This window comes from Rhynchophorus ferrugineus, unplaced genomic scaffold, assembly GCF_030347505.1.
Source record: "Rhynchophorus ferrugineus isolate W39M unplaced genomic scaffold, kcgeb_rfMv2 rfM4, whole genome shotgun sequence".
In the NCBI taxonomy this organism is placed as follows: Eukaryota; Metazoa; Arthropoda; class Insecta; order Coleoptera; family Curculionidae; genus Rhynchophorus; species Rhynchophorus ferrugineus.
In genome coordinates this window covers 48,872,701-48,894,099 of record NW_027472583.1, presented here as the reverse complement: position 1 = coordinate 48,894,099, position 21,399 = coordinate 48,872,701, and the positions used below count along the sequence as shown (strand labels likewise).

The following is a 21,399-nucleotide window of genomic DNA, read 5'->3' as shown; positions in this document are numbered from 1 at the left end:
AGTTACATAAACAAAATACAAGTCCTGAGAGGTATTGTGCGTGCACCCAAATACTATAGGACTGATTACCTACATCGAGACCTTCAGATACCCACAGTCAGTCAAGAAATCAAGAGAATTTCAAGGGGGTATGAGGAAAGACTCCATTCTGATACAAATATTGAAATATTACAACTTTTGGATACCGCCAGAACAGGACACAGACTCAAAAGAATCAAACCATCTGATACTACATATCCTCTGATGGTAACTACGGTGTAAAAGAAAAAGTATCCGTATAAATCTGTCAATCTTTTTGCTTTTATAATACCGCCGGCCCTCTGGTGGTCCTAAAATGCAGAACATGACCACAAGGTCTTATTATAACTTATATTATTATTTTTGTATTGCTTGGGCTCGGCACCGACTTCAAACTGATGAAACAAAAATATACAGGCGAACAGAGAACTCCTTGTTTAAAATCTGTTAAAAACTAATTTGAGTGATTATAACATTATTAAAAGAAGTTACTTAATTTTAACCAGTGTTTTGTGTTACTTTCGGCTATTCCCGTATTGTTGGAATTTTCAAAGAGTTATGGCAAGTTTGGATAAAAATAATTAATGGTAGTATGATCACCTAAACCATCTTATATTTTACGTTTTTGTATGGAAAATAAATTAATGTGCCCGCTTTATTGGAAGGTATATACCAGGAGTGTCCGTCACCGAGAACATATATCGATATTTTAAAAAATACGATTTTTAATATCGGAGAAAAAAATATTGATTTTTTTTTAAATGTAGTCTATTCAAAGTTTTTTTGTACATGCGTCATCAAGATGTTTAATGTATTGCCTGCCGCAATTTGTAAATTCTTTTTAGAATCAGAATATTTTCCTCCCCATTTTATTCTAGTTCAAAAGAGACACAATGCTGTCTGATTAGTTCTAACACGTATATATATATATATATATATATATATATATATATATATATATATATATATATATATATATAATTATATATATTCTAGATTTATATTTAATATAGTTTCTTCAAAAATATAGATGCTGATCTACCGATATTTTCAATGCGGACAACATCCCTATATCGACTGTTTACATTCGATAGTTCCTAATGCTAATCATAACCTATATTGTCTGTATATTTTTTTAACTAATTGTTTACGTGTCTTTTGATAAGAATTAATACTTTTTAATAATTATTATACAGTTATCATAGACTACGTAAATATGTTGAAGGCTGTGATTCTAATTGGGGGTCCACAAAAAGGTAAAATTACCGTGAATGAATAAATTCTTAAACTCGTTACTTGCTTTTTAATACTTGTAGGAACTAGATTTCGTCCACTATCGCTAGATATTCCAAAACCTTTATTTCCTGTAGCTGGATTACCTATTATACAACATCATATTGAAGCATGTTTGTCTGTAAATGATTTAAAAGAAATTTTAATTGTTGGTTTTTATCCAGTTACACAATTGCAGCAGTTTGTTAATGATATGCAGTTGCAGTATAATATCACAATCAAGTATGACAATGATAATATTTTAGATATGTCAAGAGATACTAATTTTATGAAATACTTTAGGTATCTTCAAGAATTTACAGCTTTAGGTACAGCTGGAGGGCTTTTCCATTTTAGAGATCAAATTAGATCTGGGTCTCCAGATGCATTCTTTGTCATGAATGGTGATGTCTGTGCTGATTTTCCTCTAAATGAACTTTATAAATTTCACAAAGAAAGATCAACAGTATCACTAGTAACTATAATGAGTACAGAAGCAACCAGGCAACAGTCTTTAAATTTTGGATGTTTAGTATTAGACAAGAAGTCAAATGAAGTTACTCACTATGTTGAAAAGCCAAGTTCTTATGTATCTACTCTGATTAATTGTGGTGTATATGTTTTTTCTCTAAAAATATTTAATGTAATAGGAGAAGCATTTAATGCAAAACAGGAAGAATATTACAAGTATGTTTATTAGTTTTTCAAATATCTTTATAAATCATTGTAATTAATAGGAATAACGGGAATGGTAGTAAAGATGCTGGATATATTCAACTAGAAAGAGATATTTTAACACCTTTGGCAGGTACAGGAAAGCTATTTGCCTTACCTATTAATAACTGGTGGTCACAACTTAAAACTGCTAGTTCTGCTATTTATGCTAATAGACATTATCTGGAGTTATATAGATCAAAACACCCTGAAAAATTGGCAGGTGGAAAACAAGCAGAACAATGTAAAATTATACCAGATGTACACATTGATGCATCTGCACAAATTCATCCAACAGCAGTGGTAAATAGGATATATTGGACTTTTTTCAATAAATCAATCATATAATTTTTATTATTTATTTTTTTTTCAGATAGGGCCTAATGTAAGTATAGGACCTGGAGTAATAATAGAAGCAGGAGTTAGAATTAGAGAAAGTATAATTTTGGATGCCGCTGTCATTGAGGAACGTAGTCTCATACTTCACAGCATTATAGGTAGGAATTCAAAGGTTGGAAAATGGGCAAGGGTTGAAGGAACACCTTGTGATCCAGATCCCAACAAACCATTTGCCAAAATGGAAAATCCAAGATTATTTAATGATGATGGCCGGTTAAATCCATCTATCACTATACTAGGTATGCTCTGTTTATATTTATCAGTAGATTGTGTTTATATTTTATTTTGTAGGATGTTCTGTCAGTGTACCATCAGAAACTATCCTCTTGAATTCTATTGTATTGCCAAACAAGGAGTTATCTAAAAGTATCAAAAACGAAATAATATTGTAAAATAAACTAGAGTTATAAGTTGTCTACGATGTTTTTATTTTTTTTTTTGCATCTCATATTTGTTTTTAATAAAGTAAAAATGTATAAATTTATATTTTCATTTATGGTAATTGTCAGTTGCATACCTATGAAATTTGAATTTAATTTTTAATTCTAACCTTCAAATATAATATTATATTAAGGATATTAATCTATGTAATATCATTTTTTCTATAGTAATATCCTTAAAAAATTTATAAAAGTAATGTCCGAAGAAAACAATTTCCCATCCAAAATATCAACTACTTTTAAACATGTAACAATTTCAATTTAATATTATGACTTAATTACCTTTTCTCATTTACTTAATACATTGCAGGAAGTTATTAAGGAGCTTCTGAAATCCAAATTTTCCAGTACTAAGAACAAAATAAGTGAGGATGCAGTGGAACTGGTTGTTGAAATAGCTAAGCTATTAGCGATAGAAGCGGCAGCAAGAGCTGCTAACCAAGCTAAACTGGAAAACAAACAAGTGATAAATTTGGATCATGTTGAATGTATACTCCCTCAAGTAGTAATGAATTTTTTGGCATATAAGAATGTTTCAGTTGATTTTATATTCATTATTTCAGATGTTAGACTTTGCATAGTACAATGTTTCAAGAATAAAATGAAACTGAGTTTTAACTATAAAAATTTCCTTTATATTTTTATTAACTTAAAATTATTACAAAATAAACATGGTACAGAAGATCGCTTAAAACAAATCCATATTATCACATCCAATATCGAGATAATCCTCATCATAGGTGGTAGGTTTCCCTCTTGTACTATCCATACAATTATTGCCAACTGAATGTAGCAGGATTGAAGACTGAGACTTTGCTACCAATGAAGCAGATTCCATTCCATCGCAGCTTTCATGATTGTCAGTTTCTGGACTAGGTGGGGGGTTTGTACAGTTGGACTCATCAGTCTTTTTCAATTTTCTTGTAGAATCTTGAGTTGCAAAAAGTTCAGCTCTTGTAAGTAATTCAGGAAACAGCTTGCCTCTTTCAATCTCTGCAAAAATTCATAAAATAGGCATTACAGGTGTAATTGTAAAAACTTTTTAAAAAGTTCTATACAAATATTACCTATGTCACATTTCATTTTCTGAATTTTTTCCTTCTTTTTATCTTTTACAGCTTTATTATATTTTTGCCTATCTTCATTAAATATATTTTTCCTTTCTTCAGCAGTTAATTCACTGTTATGACGCACAAGAAACAAAAATACACCACCAGGTGTTCTTCTTCTTGTTTGATTCTGAAAACAAGTCCAAATACCTGTATATTTTAAAATGTTTCAGATATGTTTGATATATTACCATTATTAGCATTCCTCCATTACTTTCTATCTGTTTGGTTTCATCAAATATTTCAATAGTACGTCTCTTGCCAATTGTATTCAAAACTTTTACTATAAAGTATTAACATAAATGCTCTGTAAAAGTTCAGAATTATGCTTACTTACTAATTAAATCTTCTCTTTCTTCACAAAGTTTATTTGCTATATCTTTAGCAATATCATCAACAGAATTAGTAATATCAACAGTTAAATCTGAAATTACTCTAGAAGTCCCTTTTATCTTCCTTTCTGAGCTGTCTGATCTTTTCCTTGGCCTACTACAATTATAAAATAGTAAAAGCTGTTTCAATAATATTATAAATGACTTTAGTTACTTGAAATTCACATTTTTTCTATCATCCCTTGTCCTTTTATAATTTTGTTTTGAGTTTTCTTCAGCATATAACTGTCTGGCCAAGTTATAATCATATGATTCAACACTCCGTGATCTATCCTTTATTGTAACATCACAGCTATTCATAGTTTCAGCTAAAAGTTACATTATAATCAATACAAACTATTATGATACTAAAATTATACCTAAGACATCTTCTTGTGCTCTAGTGCTCCATACGTCATATTTCTTATTTTTCTCTGATCTGCACTTCAAGGGTTTTGGGACTATTTTAATTTTCTTTACTTTCTTATTTCTTTGATTGCTTGTTTCTAAGTCACTATCACTACCAGAAGATTGCTGTTCTTCTTCACTATCACTATATTGGTTGTCAACAATGGGAAATCTCTTTTGCGGAATAACTGAGGCATAGTTTTGAGGCCTTTCTAGTGGTACATAAACTTCAGTATCATCGTCCTGAATCTGAAAATTATCATAAATAAAAAGTAACATTTCCAGAAATCATTCCATACTTCTCCTTCTTCTAATTCAGCTTGATCTTGTTCCATTTTACTTGTAAAAATTATTATTATTGTACTTTAACTGCTCAAACATTAAATTGCTCGTACCCGGTTATACCCTACAACGAAAAATAAAAGCCTGCTTGACAGTAAACGAACAAAATTTTCAATCCAAAACCCTTTTACTGTCATCATACTGTCATTTATTTGAACTACGTAAGTAGAGTAATAGATACACTAACCTCTATTTATTTAAATTTGTATCGTATCTAAGTTACTTTAATGGAAAATTGAGTTTAATAGAAGAACTCTTATTTGTATACATATAAATTACAATAGATAATACATAAGATAATTAAAGACTGTGTCGTAAGGGTTATCACTTTTTTATTAATTAAAAGTATATACTTTTTAAATAAATAATATTTATTTATGCTCTGTCATATCAATAATATAATTTTATGAAAAATGACCTCAACAAAAGTAGAATTCTTAGTCAAGATGACATGCAATTCTTGCGTAAAAGATATTGAAAACAGTTTGAAGGATGTTAAAGGAATTAAGAATGTAGATATAAATTTGGCAAATGGTTCTGTAGTGATTGAAAGTATTTTACCAATACTTGATTTGCAAAAAAAACTGGAAGCTACTGGTAAACAAGTTGCAATTAAAGGCAAGTGTTAACGATCAATTATTTAATGAATATTTAGTATTGTTGATTTTAATGGTAGGATATGATGGAACTGCTGCAGTTTCTATTTTGGAAGTTGGTGAGAAAAATGTACAAGGTGTAGTTAGATTTGTTCAAGCAAGCCCAGACACTTGTATTATTGATGGGACAATTGATGGCCTAAAGCCTGGAAAACATAACATTTCAATACATGAATGTGGAGACATTTCTAAAGGTAGTTTGTTATTATTTTATTATTATCACTTTTTACCATTAATTATTGTAGGTTGTACTAGTGTAGGAAAAGTTTTCAATCCAGAAAATAATACGAAAAAACGTATATATGGAAATATTGGTATAATAACAGCAGAACGAAATGGCCGTGCTGAATTTCGATTAGAGGACAATATAGTTAAATTGTCTGAATGTATAGGAAGATCTTTTGTTATTAACATGCAGGTATTTATATTGTAATATATTTATATATGTTATGTTTTCAATAGTTGTAATATTATGTGCAAGGAAGAAAGTGTACCTAACCTAATGTTTGGTATTGTCAATATTTTCTTTTCGATTTATGTACTTTGATAAATAATGTCGTTACACAAGTATACAGTTCCAATTATTCCTCAAAATTTAAATAAGGAGGAAACAATAGTTCAAATTGTTGAAGTTTTAGACCATTTGAGTAATATAACTCGGGATATACTCTCTCGGGTTAATCATCGAATCCAAATAAATACTGAAAAGTTGTCAAATATATCTCAACGAATCGACGATGCGGCTTCAAAAGTGGAACAGTTAAAAGGTGCAAAAAAAGCTACCACAGTATTTTCGAGTTCCAAATATCCTGCAGCTGATGTTAAACGTGATTATATGTCAATATTTAACCCTGAACCTGAGGTGACACTGGAAAGGCATGAGATTAAGCATAGGAACTATTCATCCTCTTATGAACCTTTAACAAAACTGCAATTTTTTCATGTAAAAACAGCAGATCAACCTGGCGGGAGTGTAACTGAAGGTCTTGGATCTATACCACGAAATGTTAAAAATGTTAATGATTTACTTTTATTCAATACTGGTAAAAATTTATATCAGGATTTTACTTATACTGATTCCCTCAAGGGGCCTATCACAGTAAGAGAAAATGAGAATATTACAACCTCTGAACTAGGTGATGCACCTCGTTCAATTAGTGAAAGATCATCATTGCATCAAAACAATAAAGAAAATTATTTTTATAGTCCAAAAGTTGAAGAATTGCCTGCACTTGATGTGCCATTGGATTTGCCAGATTTGCCTGGTATTGCTGATGATTTAAGATATGAATTAGATGGAGGATTTAATATAGCTCCATCTGCAACAAACCCGAATCCAATACCTGAGGTATCTTTGGATTTGTTAAGTTCCTTGTCTGTTAATAACACTGAAGTAGATACACAGGCAGTTCAGCCACCACCACCTCCTCCTCCACCTACAATTAATATACCACCACCTCCTCCACCTCCACCTATGAGTGTACCCGTGCCTCCAGTCCTTCCACCCTTACAAGAATCATCTCAAGTTACTGATTCAGTTGAATCAGTTAGGGAAAATGGTAAGCTTTCTTTACTTGGTATATCTTAAAAGTAATTTAATAATATATTTACAGAAGAGGTGAAAACAAATCCTGTAACACCATCTTCAGCTTTAAATATAGTTAAGGTAACAAATTTAGACCCAAGAGCTAATTTAATGGAAGCAATCCGCAATGCAGGCGGTTCTCAAAAAGCTAATCTCAGAAAAACAAGTACTGAAACATCTAAATTGGCTACTAAAACTTCATCTCCTGGTGATCTTATGGCTGATTTACACTCGAAATTAATGATGAGGCGAAAAGGAATATCAGGCGCTAGAAAAGTCGATGAGGTAGTCAGTGCTGACTCTACCCTGGCGAGAATATCATCAATGATTCCTCCGCCGGTTCCAAAAAGCGAGGTTGAGAGCAGTGATGATGATGCTGATGAAGAATGGAATGATTTCGATTAAATCTAAATGATTCAGCCACTTCATCATTTTTATGTAGATTTTTAGTTATCAATTTTAAAACAATGTGCTTTTTTTATCAATACACATTTTTAGGATCAAAAGGGAACTCCCGTGGCATGTGGAATAATTGCTAGATCAGCTGGCTTATTTCAGAACCCAAAAACTGTATGCGCCTGTGATGGGACAACTATATGGGATGAAGTTTCGAAACCAAATTCAAAATCTAGTTTATAATTTACATTCCAAAGATTCAAAATTGTTAAAAAATATGAATTAATTCCATATTTTCCTATGATATTTTTAATTATTACTATTATTGTTATAGTTTCTCTTTTATTTGTTGGGTTCACTTAACTTGTTATGTATTGTTAATGCAGTTATAAGAAAAAAATACGAATTTATTATTTTTAAGGTATTACAGCTTAGTTTTACAGTAACTTAACTATTACTGGAAGTATATCGCATTTTAATAAAATTTTTGTTAAGGCTTTTTTTATTTTTCTTACAATGCTGTTTTAGCAAAATATAGTTAAATACTGTATTTGGCTTGAATGATTGGTTTTACACACCATGAAATTGTATCGCAGCTTCTAAAGTAGCTATCTAAATCTTTTGAAGTATTTCAGCTTCTGTTCAGTTCAATATTCTCAGTTTAAGTTCATAGAGTAATAGAGAAACTCAATTGAGATCTCTGGCGAAAAATTTTGCTTTGGCCAACATCCAGATGGCGCTATATCGGCTATTCAAGTAATTTGATTAGCCAATTTAAATCTACATTATAGGCACCTGTAAAAACATTTCACATTGAAGACATTTGATTGGTTCTTTGATAAAATTAGCCAGGCAGGCCAATATGTTAACCAATAACCAATAAAATTTAAATAAAAAACATTTCAGAGATAAATGTATTAATTAAAAGAATGAAATAAATATAATGTGTAAAAAAATTATTTCTTTCAGTCTTTTCCCTTTTCTATATTTGTTCAGTGCCATCAATTTAATCTATTAGAGATCTTATTATTTGTAATATTATATGGAAAGTCATTATGTTGTGTACAATTAAAAGGTTTTAAATTTACACTTTTTAAATATATTTGACAAAAACATGTTATATTATCGACGTGGCATAATTACACTTGTTTTTCTTTAATGAAATGAATCCCTCAAGGTAGTTATTAAATTGATGACACTTTAACAAAATTATTCTTAGTTGGGCAATACAATTTGCACCAAAATTCCTCGTGTATTGAATATCCGTTAATGCTTTATTAATAGATTTGCATTCAGGAGACATTATTTTATTGGTCCTGCAACTATTGATTCAAGAAGAAAATTATACTCTTTGTAGAGCTTCTTTCGGAAGGGGATTAATTTCTAAAATTAAAAAAAATAAATATTTGATTTACTATCTGTGCATCTGGGTACACAACACTTCCTAGATCGATAATTCACTTTACTTTTTGTATGACCGATTGATAATAAATAATTCTAATAAATTAATAATTTAATTTATAAACACGTTATTCCTTATGATAGCCATATTGAAAATGACGCTCAAAATAAATAAACGACAAACGTACCATAGAAACGAAGTAAGGTAAGCCAATCAGATCCTGTCGCGGCTTATAGGGTAGTGATTGAAGCAAGTAAGTTAAAAGTAGCGTCATCTAGATGTTGGACGTCGCGAAATATTTCCCCAAAATGTCCTATAAAGTTAAATCTCTATTTTTCCATGGTTTAATTTCAGTTTATATTTATTCTTTGTTGTTCTTGTTTTTATTACTTTTTGTTTTTGATCGATTATGGTCAATATTGTTACATAATTCATCGAAAAACTTGATAAAAATCAATGAATATTAAAGAACTTTTATATTATATTCTAGTAATTTTTCTATTATTTTTTCTAGTGAATATATTGCATCAGTTGCTGATTTTCCTTTTTTCAAATCCATATAGGCATATACATTCAATAGTTTTATTCCTTCATTCTTATTAGTTTTCTTGTATATCATTATTATTTAATCTACATGAAAATCTGAATCGTTTTTTCCATTTTTTTTAACGAGTACTAATATAACATCATTTTTATTATTACATTTAGCTACTATTAAGTTGCTACTCTTATCTTATTCATTAAAATTGTGCTGTTTCGTTCTTGTCTTGTGTATAAGAATTATTTAAAATATTCCTCTCAATAACTTTTATATATGATTCCTGTTCTGTATTTATCTATTTAATTATTTTCTATTAATCTTCATGCACTCTTTATTTTATGTTATTCTTCTAACTTTATCTATTACTTTACTTTTTATTATTCAATTACTTTCCTTCTTTTCTACCTTACATTTATTGTCATCTTCATATTTATCTTTATTAATCGAATTTAGTATTGTATCTCGTATTTATCTTGTACTGCTTTATAAATTTAATCGAATCATTGTTTATTCCAATCGCTTATTTTTTCGATTCGATCGATTATTCGATAATTTCTATTATTTTTATTTCTGTTCTATTTATCCCTTCTTTATATTTTCGAATTTTCCTTCTATTGGTGCGTTTCCACTATGTTTCCTTAATGTATCTTACTCTAAATTTTACTATATTTCATTTTTTGTTTAAAGTTTTCTCCTCTTTTATTCCAATTGGTTTTTATTTTATTTTGTAACTATTTTAGAAGACAGAAAGTATGTCAAAGTGGATGCAGTCATGCAGTAACTCATACATATAGTCTATTCAAAGTCTTTTGTATATGCGTCATCAAGAGGTTTAATGTATTGCCTGCCGCAATTTGTAAATTCGTTTCAGAATCAGACAATATTTTCTTTTTCATTTTATTCTAGTTAAAAAGAGACACAATTTTCTCTGATTAGTTAGAACACGTAAACACATGAACGAATACGAAACGAATGAGCCTGCCAAAGTCATCCGGTTGTCAGACGTATGCAACATTCTTGAAAGCAATATTGGCAAGAGGTTATAACTCTAACCTATAAACCATTGTGGCTGTATAGTTAACTGTAGTTTTTAGATGTACTATAATGTTAAATGAATTATATTTGATATCATTTTTGTTCAATTATTTTATTTAGATTAGCATTTTGTTGTATGTCAAAGCCAAATTGAACTAAAACTCAGAGTTGATGCGGCGACATTGCGACGTTTTAACGTCACAAATTTAGATGACGTATGTACAAAATAACTTTGAACAGACTATGATGACAAATAGAAACAAACAATCGCGTTATAGGAATGAGCCAATCAAATACCTTTGTGTAGCAAATAAAACGAACAAAAAAGTGGTATCAGTACCTGCATTAGAGGCATTGCAAAATATTTCCTTGGTTTCGCTTATGTAAGTACAAAAGTCTAGCTTTGGAGAATCTCTCCATGCGCACAAGGATTTGAATTTGAAACATTGCCAGTCGTTGAAAATTGTATGTATATTTGTTGAATATAACACAAATAGAATAATTTAACCTGAATTCACATAATATTTCATTAAGACCCAAGTTAAAGTTCAATTCATTCAATAAAATCAAGGAATGCAGTGTGTAGAATGTGGTGTGTAGAATATACACCATATATGTTATATACATTCATGGCTATATTCTTTTAACATTTCATATTGTCCTTTTTACGTTTATTATGATTAACGTAAAATCTTTTTTAAAATTAATAAATGCAGTCGTTTCAAATTGCTACTAACCCTCTCATGACTACCTGATCGATAACACTCAAATTTAAAAGTAAAACTATTTTTACCAAAATAGGAACCTCCACCCTTAAAACTCTTCAAGCCACCTAAAATTAAATGCTTCTTGTACAATTTTAATTCTGTGGATCACCGAGCTGTAATTTTGATGAAATATACTTGCACAAAGGACATCAAGTCATATTTAGCTGTACTTTTGGTTTCTCAGTGTCAACTATGCCTAAAATATAATTAACAGGCCAATTGTAAAGTCTCTGACCTGACACATAGATGGCGCTACTAGAATTAAATCCATATATTTTTAGTTAGCCATAACCCTCAAAAGATGCGTGTATAAATATGACAGATGTCGGATCATTAGTTTGTGAATTATACCATTTTAAGCAACTTTTGTTATTGTGAAAAAAATGGATAAAATAGAATTTCGCGTGTTGATAAAAATTTTTTTTTGAAGGGAAAAAATACAGTTGAAGCAAAAACTTGGCTTGATACTGAGTTTCCGGACACTGCCCCAGGAAAATCAACCATTAAGGATTGGTATGCTAAGTTTAGACGTGGTGAAATGAGCCCCGAAGATGGTGAACGCAGTGGACGACCAAAAGAGAATATTTCCATTCACGAATATTTGGGTATGAGAAATCTCTGTTCAAAGTGAGTGCCGCGCGAGCTCACTTTTGACCAAAAACAACGACGAGTTGATGATTCAGAGCAGTGTTTGAAGATGATTAAGCATAATAAACCCGAGTTTTTGCGTCGATATGTGACAATGGATGAAACATGGATCCACCATTTCACTCCGAAGTCCAATCGACAGTTATCCGACTGGACTGCACACGATAAACCCGCTCCAAAGCGTGGGAAAACGCAACAGTCGGCTGGCAAGATTATGGCGTCTATATTTTGGGATGCGCATGGAATAATTTTCATTGACTACCTTGAAAAAGGAAGGACCATCAACAGTTACTATTACATAGCGTTATTGGACCGTTTGAAGGCCGAAATCGCCCAAAAAAGGCCGCATTTGAAGAAAAATAAAGTGCCGCTTCACCAAGACAATGCACTGTGTCACAAGTCAGTGAAAACGATGGCAAAAATCCATGAATTGGACTTCGAATTGCTTCGTCATCTACCGTATTCTCCAAATCTGCCCCCCCCCCACACGATGAATACGCTCCAAAGCGTGGCAAAAAGTAACAATCGGATGGCAAGGTTAGGTCGTATGTATTTTGGAATAAAATGATGGCAAAAATCCCTGAATTGGGCTTCGCATTGATGATTCATCAATCCCGTATTCTCATCCACCTCATTCACCGTATTCTCCAGATCTGGCCGCCAGCGACTATTTCCTGTTCTCAGATCTCAAAAGAATGTTCGCTGGGAAGACATTTTCGTCGAATGAAGAGGTGATCGTCGAAACTGAGGCCCATTTTGAAGCAAAGGACAAGTCGTAATACAAAAATGGTAGCGAAAAGTTGGAGGGTCGCTATAATCAGTGTATCCCCCTTGAAAGGAATTATGTTGAATAAAAATCTAATTTTGCCAAAAAATGTGTTGTACTATGGTAGGCCGGGGATTTTTAATTGACCTGTTAATTTGGTGTTTGGTATTTGGAATTGAATCCAATTTTCGAAATTAAAATAAAAAATGAATTAATACGCACCTGGAGAGAATGTCCTCGTACGTCGGTTCAGATTAAAAGTGTTATAGTAGCTTTTTTTGATAACATTCACAAATCGATTATTTATTCATTACTGCCTACTATTTATAATCAAAATATGAACAGTACAAGAACTACCAGTGTTAGAGTCAAATCCAAAATGGCTGTTGTAGTACGTCGAATTCTACCTCTCGATTACTTGTAAATGGCAACGTCGCAAAATCACCCAATACCGATTGAAACTCTCCAGAAATAGACATTACTTATTTAAGTTAAGCCTCTGTATAGTAATCTATGGATTCACTCTCCAGGCATCAACAAGATACCATGTGGATATAGCTGTTCATCCTAGTAAATGAAAAAAAAAAGACGGACTTTTAGTGTTTCACCATGTAACGCGAAGTTCTTGCCCGTAGGCGGCTCTAAACGAATAAATGTCTTGTCGTTTTCAGAAAAAAATCGTTTTTATCATAAAAACGTCCGGATTTCTCAAATCCTAGAATTCCAACGTGCGCGTTGGCGTCGGGCGTCCGACGGTCATAAATATCGCGACTCGAAAATGATCTCCGCAGCTTTTTTGTTTCGCCGAAATTATTACTGTTTAGCATGTTTGTTTAATATGTATGTTTGTATTTAAAATTTGCACAACGGGAACAATAACAAAACGATGATTTAATATATTTCAGATGGGACATGGGCGTACCGTGGGCTACTGAACTTGCTATTTCTTTCATTTTTAATTAAAACAACCTTATTATTTTATATTGTTATTTGTTTTTAATTTTATTGTAAAATTCTATCACTTCTATCACTTAACAGGTCAATTGAAAAGCCCCTACACTAAGTAAAATAGTAAAACACATTTTTTTGGCAATTTTTTTTTATTCAACATAATTCCATTCAAGTGTGATGCACAGATTATAGCGACCCGCCAACTTTTCGGTACATTTCAAATTTCTTCCCATTAGCATTCTTTTGAGATCTGAGAACAGGAAACAGTCGCTGGGGGCCAGATCTGGAGAATACGATGGATAAAGAAGCATTTCGAACCCCAATTAATGGATTTTTGCCATCGTTTTTACTGACTTGTGACACGCTGCATTGTCTTGGTGAAGCAACACTTTGTTTTTCTTCAAATGCGGCCGCGATCTCGTCCTTCAAACGGTCCAATAACGGTATGTAATAGCAGCTGTTGATGGTCCTTCCTTTTTCAAGGTAGTCAATGAAAATTATTCCATGCGCATCCCAAAATACAGACGCCATAAACTTATCAGGCGACTGTTGCGATTTCCCATGCTTTGGAGCGGGATTATCGTGTGCGGTCCACTCGAATGACTGTCGATTGGACTTTGGAGTGAAATGATGGATCCATGTTTCATCCATTGTCACATATCGACGCAAGAACTCGGGTTTATTACGCTTGATCATATTCAAACACAGCTCCGAATCATCAACTCGCCGTTGTTTTTGGTCATAAATGAGCTCGCGCGGCACCCACCTTGCACAGAGCTTTCTCACACCCAAATATTTGTGAATGATATCATGTACACGTTGGAGCTGGTATCTTTAGACTGTCTCTTATTTCATTCAATTTCAATTTACAGTCATTCAAAATCATTTTGTTGATTTTTTAAATGCTTTCGTCGGTAATAAACTCTTTTGGTCGTCCACTGCGTTCACTGTCTTCGGTGCTCATTTCACCACGTCTAAACTATTTATTATAATTTTCCTGGGATAGTGTCCGGAAACTCGGCATCAAACCAAGTTTTTCCTTCAACTGTAATTTTTCCCTTCAAAAATCAATATTTTATCAACATGCGAAATTCCTTTTTATCAATTTTTTTTCACAATAACAAAAGTTGCTTCACTCAAAATGCTATAATTCACAAACTAATGATCCGACAGCTGTCAAATTTATACAATCATCTTTTGAGGGTTATAGCTAACTAAAAAACACATATATATTTAATTCTAGTAGCACCATCTATGTGTCAGGCCGGGAACTTTTCAATTGACCTGTTAATAGTGAATATTACTAGGAATTTGAATTAATTTTAAGGGGGTAATTTTTTAAAATATTTACTCTTTTTATTTTTCTGTCTCATTTTTTCCAGTCTCATTTTTGCCAACGAAGGTCTATTTGGATTGAACCTACTTTTTAACGTGGGCTCAGAACCATGGTTCTCGGAGTTGAGCCTACCGACTGGCCAACTTAGAAATCATCCCAGAAGATAATCTGGTCTTCCCAGCCTGATTACTGGCGTGACGGGGATTATTTTCTTTGTAGGATTTTACACTCTTGCTTAGGATAATCACAAATAATAAATAATCACAAACATAAATTTACGACCATGCTCCAGAACGATTCGAACGACTCTGTTACTTTCGTAAAATACAACATGTGTAGTTTTCAAGCTTGATGTCAATAGAATAAAAGGATATATGTGTCAAAATCATAACATTGCATACTTACTTATAACATCGCCTCCTAAATTAATGGTCACAGGGATTTACATGGTCGTTGTCTCGTCTGAACAACTTATAGTTGTTGCAAAATTATTTTTGAGTACCGCCTGTACCTTTGTCCGCCAGTTTGCGTTTGAACGTCTTGGAAATGGAACTGTTTCACACCTTGAACTGTGATGCAGATCTAGCAGTAAGCCGAGGACTAGTATTTTCAAAGCTTGAATATTTGTTACTTGTAATAATTTATGCGACTAGGAAGATAAGTTTATGGCTGGGAGTTTTTGATCATCGTTAATCCGCCTTTTGTGACGTTGTGCGATACTTTTACCAAAACTCTACTTAACTACACCAAGGAACGCTTCGAGTGTCTGCATCCCTATTGCTCATCCAACGTCAACCTGTATTCTTTTATTGATAATTAATTCAATTCCTGTTAAGCGAATGAACTCAAAAGAGAATGGTTTTATGATCTCCCCAGAGTCCTACGACTACTGCAACTATAAAATGGAAAAGGGTGTTAAACACGAAAACTATTAATTTACATTCAAAAATGTTGTATTCAAGGAAAGAACGAATAGCGGTGATTCGAAGCTACACTGAGAGTTTTTATCTATTAGAAAACAGACCAAACTCATCTCACTCGTTCCTCATTCAGTCAGTCGATATAGATAGTCAAGATAGCTCTTGCACATCAACCAAGGACGTAACGTTTTATGTACTTTTCAACTGATTCAATATTGAGGTATGTTCTTATTCCTTTACTTCTCAACCGTACCATCTTTGTTACACCCTCTTCTGAGTATTCTCAGAAGAGGGTGTAACAGAGTTGGCTCTTCTGAGTATTCTGATTTGATTTTTGCTGCTTATCTTTAAGCTCTTTTATTTACTTTTTGTCCCTACTTAACAATACCCAAGTCTCGTAACCGAATGTCTAATTTTGGTGAAGGGTAGGTAACATATATTCTTTTCACTTATTCTTTTTCAATAATTGCTCTTACATTTCTGGCAGTTTTAGAATATATACATCTACGTGTTTTGAAGTTCTTCAGATTTCGATCAATTTCCACGTTTATTCATAAAATTTCATGTTGTATTTAGCCAGTTTATAAGTAAAGCAAATTCATACGGACTATTTCTAAATAAAAAATGCCAAACGTAAATATACCAACTGAGGTATTTCTCCATTTAACCATTTCTATTAATTTACAAATTAATTGATAACTACTGTTCTGTTGTACTTACATTCATGTATAAGCAAGGCGAGTAGGGGATTAATACATTAGTATGTGTTTCCCAAGATGTTACAAAATTAACAATTTTTGTTCAAATTGCATTTAATTGCATTCGGCATCTTTATTTTCCTGAAATACGGGAAAACGTTTTTTGAAGCTCCTGTTGGTAAAGTGATACACGTCTCTTACAGCTTTCCAGTATTCGATCCATTTTCGTATCTTCACTTAAATGAAATGTGTCAAGGGCTTACATATCTTACTTTGATAAATGCAAGGTATGAGTTTTTTTCATTAAGTATATCTATGAGGGTTGTCACAAAGTGCTCCATTTTTGGCATGCGATAACTTGAACATATATTTTTCAATCAGTTCGAACATATTAGTTGTCATATCTTTGTTTTATGTATACCTAGAGAATCGAAGAGGATTCCCATCTGGTTATTCCGGAAGTCTACCAATAAAATAATACTTGAAGGGTTAGTGGCCAAAGACTTTGTAAACCCCAGGGATCATGGTTAGATATTGGGAAGAATTTAATTCATGAACTATGAAGAATTAAAAGTAATTATTGTGTTTTAAGTGATAAAAAAATTAATTAATATATCATGAACGTTCAGACAAATGTGGATTATTTTTAAGTGAACTAGTTATAGCCTATTAAGTTTGTTAAAGTTGTCAAACTCAAACCACTTCTATGCTTTAATTGAAATCGAGAGAAATTTCCTATGATTGTTTCATTCGGCTTGATTAGCTTATATTAAATAGCTAAATGTTGATCTTATTAGATAATTGTTGAGCTTTCTCAAAAAAAAATTACAGTAAATTTAAGATAAATCAATTTAAAGTTAAGTTTGGCAATTTAAGTTTATTAAAAGCATAATATCCTATTGAGTATAATATTTGTAGCAACATATCAAATATGTTTATTATTATTGAAACAGTACCTCTCACTTCATTAGTATAAAGAAAATTAACTTATTCTAAAGACATTTAAATATTTTAAACCTCTTTTCACGCCAATTAATTACACAATAATACTAACCGTGCAAGGGAGGGGTTGCTCACTTAACCACCCATTGATCTTCTCGAATATGTATAAAATTTAAATGATGATCATTGGTAACTTGTAATACTGAATATTAGTAGGAATATTTGAATTAATATTAAAAGGGTAATTTTAATATTTACTCTTTTTATTTTTCTTTTTACCAACGATTGTTTATCTGGACTGAAACTACTGTTTAACTTGGGCTCCGAACTACGGTCCTCGGCATTAAGCCTATCGACTGGCGAATGACCAACTTAGAAATAATCCCAGAAGATAATCTGGTCCTACCCAGCCTATTTACTGGCGTGACTGGGATCAATTTCCTTGTTGGATTTTACACTCTTGTCTAGGACAATCACAAACTTAAATTTAACCATGACCATAATTCTTGAACTTTTTCAAAAAAAATTAAAATTTAAAGTTAAGTTTAGCAATTTAAGCTTATTAAAAGCATAATACAGTACCTCTCACTGCATTAGTGTAAAGAAAATTGACTTATACTAAAGATGTTTGAATATTTTAAACCTCATTTCACATCAATTGATTATACAATAATACTTACCCTGCAAGGGAGAGGTTGCTCACTTAACCACTAATTGATCTTCCCGAATATGTATAAAATTTAAATGATGATCATTGGTACTCACAGATGTATAATGTGTAAAAATAATTTTGCACTAGATGACGAATATCAATAATATTTGAGTTAGGTTTGTAACATGATTTTTTTAAAGACATCAAGTAAATTACCTCCTCGAAATTAGAGATATGATAAGAAGAGTATGGTAAAGAACTAGAATTGCTAGAGGCAAAAGAATATTTAACAGAATCAGTAAACAGACGAATCAATCTTTTACAAGAATACAAACAAAATTGCTTCGAAAAATATGTGAGTGAATTAAACCCTGAAGCATACAAAGTTTATTTGCTATGGAAAGGCAATTGAAGATTTAAACGACCAATTATTCAAGTGTCCTATACTAAAAGTGATCGAAATGAGTCTAATATCATTTTAACTCAACAATGAATGTAACATCTGTTTATTAGCCTCCATTAGCTATAAAACTGGTTTCTACAGTGGAAGTTGTCATGGAAATTAACAACAACCTCAGTCCTAAAACGGTTCGTGGAACTGATGATATTTCAACTGGATTATTGCTAAGAAAAGCCATTATCATATTGACATACATATCTAATGCCTTTCTGAGACTCCGGGATGTTTTAAGGTGGTGTAACTAATTATGCTTAATAATGCTAAATTAAAAACAAATCGGATTTACAGGCCCATTTTGATACTACCTACTATCAACTACTACCTACTATCTACTACTACCTACTATCGCTAGTATCCAAATTATTTGAAAAACTGTTATAAAAATGTTTTAAACCACTTATAAAAATTCCAGATTTTCAGTTTGGATTTCGACATCACCACTCAATAATTGACCTAGTGTACAGAGTTACAGTGATTGTTGAATAGATATTCGAAGAAAAGACATACTGCCCTGCAATATTCCTGGACGTCTCACAAGCTTTTGACCGGGTATGGTATTTGGGATTAATCTAGAAAATCAGCAAATTGCTACTGCGGAGTTACTGTGGACTGCTGGAATCATATCTTTTCGAAAGAAAATTTAGAGTCTCGTACGAAGAGTCTCCTGTATCTGCTCTATACTGCTGATAACTCTGCATCAAAATAGACAGCACAATACTCCTGGAAGTCTCTGAATAAACTTTTGACCGAGTATAGAATTTGGAATGTAGATAATACGGATGGTAGCGTTCTTACCTGTAGATGAGACTTGGGCAGTCGATGGTGACCCACTCGAACTGAACGATGGTGAGACACTGAATGATCGATCGAAAGTACCCTTCAATAATATACCAGATAAATGTCTCGGGGTAGCCAGATATTCGTTATCGTTTACTACTCGGCGCTGCTTTGGATATTTTATAGTCCGTTATTCTAAAATGTGAAATTCGTTATGTCTCAAGGTCACTGCACTCCAAGCAAAAAACAACAAAAAGAACTGAGCAAAATCGAAACTATTGTTTATTGCAGGAACCGTATCTTTGCGAAAGTAGTGCCTTAGTTAGTTGCTTTGCACTGCCAATATGCCAATAAGACTAACAGTCCTTGGAATATTTGCCGTCGACACAGTCGTTATGGCAAAATACATATTTCTGCCTAAGGCTATAAAAAAAAATACAAGTGGCAATCAACGATATCCACAAGTGTACTAGAGATTAAAGTTTATTGTACCTTAATAGCTCCAAATCTGTCCATGTTAATTTTGCGTTGCGGCGAAATGACAAAAACCTAATTATATCACTTGGAAGATGTCCGATTCCTAAATTAGAATCAGCTAAATATCTCGTAGCTCATCTCCATGGTGGGTTAAATTGGAGATATCACGTTAGACAAAAAAAAAGAGCAGACTCAAAATCAAAAAACTGTACTGAGTAGTCGGAATATATTTCCAACTTAGCCTAAAATCAAAGAGATTGATTTGTCAATCTACATAAAAACCTAAAGCCTATTTTGGATGGATAAATAGCCTATAAAGTAAAACCTAAATAGATTTACGGAGGAAATGGAAAATCGTAATGTTGAAGTAATACATCTTCTGGAGAACACATAGGAAATGGGAAAATTGAAGTGAGCCAAATCGCACAAATCAATCTTCATCTTGTATATAATTTCAACTTTAGCTTAAGTAATGCCGTAATTTTAATTTTGGGAAATACATACTGATAGCGCCTTGTAGCGACCTTGAGTCATCGAATTTTACATCTTAGAAGATCGCCCTACAAAATACCCAGAAAATGTTATCCCGGATGTTGAACACGCGTGTGGTGCCGCAGCAACGTCCAGTACATGAACATCTGATAACCCCGAGACTTTGAACTCGGATATTATTGAAGGGTATTTTGGATGATTCAATCACTGACTATCGTTCAGTTCAGTTCATCATCGACCCCAGAGTCTTTTCAGGTAACACTGCGCCGTTGCTTTTATTATCTTTTATATAACGGTCGCATCATGTAACTATCACTGTTTTATTTCGCACTACCTGCATTCACTGAGCCATATATCCCAAATATCCAATAAAACAGCTACTGCACGTCATCAAAATTTATCACGCTAGTATATTGCAATATTGCCGCATTAACTTAGAATTTTGATTACAACGTTTGTGACCTCTAATTGTTAATACCAAAGTTTTGGAGAATTTTTTAGAATTTGACAACAAAATCGACCAGTACCAATACAAATCGAACTTTATATGTTTTTTAAATTACTTTTACATTTTTGGAAACTGCATTTGGCATCTATGCCGTGCATTGGCTGTTTATTTGGAAGGACTATATTTATCATTCACTCATATATTCATGCAAGTACAACAGAATAATAGTAATAAATTAAGATTATACATAGACGTTATTAATTTTTTGAATAGTACCAATATACCAGGTGAACCAATTTAAGTATGCCATGTTATGATTTGGCACATATGTCATTTTGTTCTGCTGACATCAAGCTTCAAAACTATACGTGTTCTAT

General features: G+C 32.3%; 5 protein-coding genes across 9 annotated transcripts in view; 4 read left to right on the top strand and 1 right to left on the bottom strand.

The window, feature by feature from the left end:
• Positions 1–1,099: 1,099 nt before the first annotated feature.
• Gmppa (GDP-mannose pyrophosphorylase A) lies at positions 1,100–2,883 on the top strand. Its single transcript, XM_076404160.1, has 6 exons — positions 1,100–1,274; positions 1,335–1,533; positions 1,594–1,977; positions 2,028–2,307; positions 2,378–2,642; positions 2,695–2,883. The coding sequence occupies exons 1-6, from the start codon at positions 1,235–1,237 to the stop codon at positions 2,793–2,795; spliced, it is 1,269 nt and encodes a 422-aa protein (XP_076260275.1). The 5' UTR covers positions 1,100–1,234; the 3' UTR covers positions 2,796–2,883.
• A 53-nt stretch (positions 2,884–2,936) lies between these two features.
• LOC143196472 (centromere protein X) lies at positions 2,937–3,773 on the top strand. 2 transcript variants are annotated; one of them, XM_076404167.1, is made up of 3 exons: positions 2,937–3,090; positions 3,154–3,345; positions 3,407–3,773. In XM_076404167.1, the coding sequence occupies exons 1-3, from the start codon at positions 3,040–3,042 to the stop codon at positions 3,422–3,424; spliced, it is 261 nt and encodes an 86-aa protein (XP_076260282.1). In that variant the 5' UTR covers positions 2,937–3,039; the 3' UTR covers positions 3,425–3,773. The 2 variants fall into 2 exon arrangements, with proteins under 2 accessions (XP_076260282.1, XP_076260281.1); XM_076404166.1 differs by having other exon boundaries at positions 3,154–3,348; positions 3,407–3,527.
• Positions 3,456–21,399, bottom strand: part of Phax (Phosphorylated adaptor for RNA export) — a 20,033-nt gene continuing 2,089 nt past the window's right edge. Inside the window, exons 1-8 of one of the 4 annotated variants that reach the window (XM_076404162.1) lie at positions 5,261–5,332; positions 5,031–5,137; positions 4,704–4,980; positions 4,499–4,652; positions 4,290–4,441; positions 4,144–4,235; positions 3,911–4,082; positions 3,456–3,836 (exon numbers count right to left, since the gene is read on the bottom strand). In XM_076404162.1, coding sequence (XP_076260277.1) covers positions 3,532–3,836; positions 3,911–4,082; positions 4,144–4,235; positions 4,290–4,441; positions 4,499–4,652; positions 4,704–4,980; positions 5,031–5,066 — 1,188 coding nt within the window. In that variant the 5' untranslated portion in view covers positions 5,067–5,137; positions 5,261–5,332 and the 3' untranslated portion in view covers positions 3,456–3,531. Of the gene's footprint in view, positions 3,837–3,910; positions 4,083–4,143; positions 4,236–4,289; positions 4,442–4,498; positions 4,653–4,703; positions 4,981–5,030; positions 5,203–5,260; positions 5,333–21,399 lie in introns of those variants that run through there. The other 3 variants (XM_076404163.1, XM_076404164.1, XM_076404161.1) reach the window with 3 other exon arrangements.
• On the top strand, positions 5,520–6,197 carry Ccs (Copper chaperone for superoxide dismutase). Its single transcript, XM_076404025.1, has 4 exons — positions 5,520–5,691; positions 5,750–5,923; positions 5,975–6,147; positions 6,192–6,197. Exons 1-4 carry the CDS (start codon positions 5,520–5,522, stop codon positions 6,195–6,197), a joined length of 525 nt encoding a protein of 174 aa, XP_076260140.1.
• Positions 5,750–8,028, top strand: wash (WASH complex subunit washout). The gene is made up of 4 exons (XM_076404159.1): positions 5,750–5,923; positions 5,975–7,288; positions 7,343–7,752; positions 7,813–8,028. The coding sequence occupies exons 2-3, from the start codon at positions 6,283–6,285 to the stop codon at positions 7,717–7,719; spliced, it is 1,383 nt and encodes a 460-aa protein (XP_076260274.1). The 5' UTR covers positions 5,750–5,923; positions 5,975–6,282; the 3' UTR covers positions 7,720–7,752; positions 7,813–8,028.

Excerpts from the sequence above, each read along its gene's own strand:
- Gmppa (XM_076404160.1), top strand. The coding sequence starts at position 1,235 with ATGTTGAAGGCTGTGATTCTAATTGGGGGTCCACAAAAAG. Across the intron at positions 1,275-1,334 it reads AATTGGGGGTCCACAAAAAG|GAACTAGATTTCGTCCACTA; the intron begins GTAAAATTACCG and ends TAATACTTGTAG. Across the intron at positions 1,534-1,593 it reads CAGTATAATATCACAATCAA|GTATCTTCAAGAATTTACAG; the intron begins GTATGACAATGA and ends GAAATACTTTAG.
- LOC143196472 (XM_076404166.1), top strand. The coding sequence starts at position 3,040 with ATGTCCGAAGAAAACAATTTCCCATCCAAAATATCAACTACTTTTAAA. Across the intron at positions 3,091-3,153 it reads TATCAACTACTTTTAAACAT|GAAGTTATTAAGGAGCTTCT; the intron begins GTAACAATTTCA and ends AATACATTGCAG.
- Ccs (XM_076404025.1), top strand. The coding sequence starts at position 5,520 with ATGACATGCAATTCTTGCGTAAAAGATATTGAAAACAGTTTGAAGGAT. Across the intron at positions 5,692-5,749 it reads TAAACAAGTTGCAATTAAAG|GATATGATGGAACTGCTGCA; the intron begins GCAAGTGTTAAC and ends TTTTAATGGTAG. Across the intron at positions 5,924-5,974 it reads ATGTGGAGACATTTCTAAAG|GTTGTACTAGTGTAGGAAAA; the intron begins GTAGTTTGTTAT and ends TAATTATTGTAG.
- wash (XM_076404159.1), top strand. The coding sequence starts at position 6,283 with ATGTCGTTACACAAGTATACAGTTCCAATTATTCCTCAAAATTTAAAT. Across the intron at positions 7,289-7,342 it reads TGAATCAGTTAGGGAAAATG|AAGAGGTGAAAACAAATCCT; the intron begins GTAAGCTTTCTT and ends ATATATTTACAG.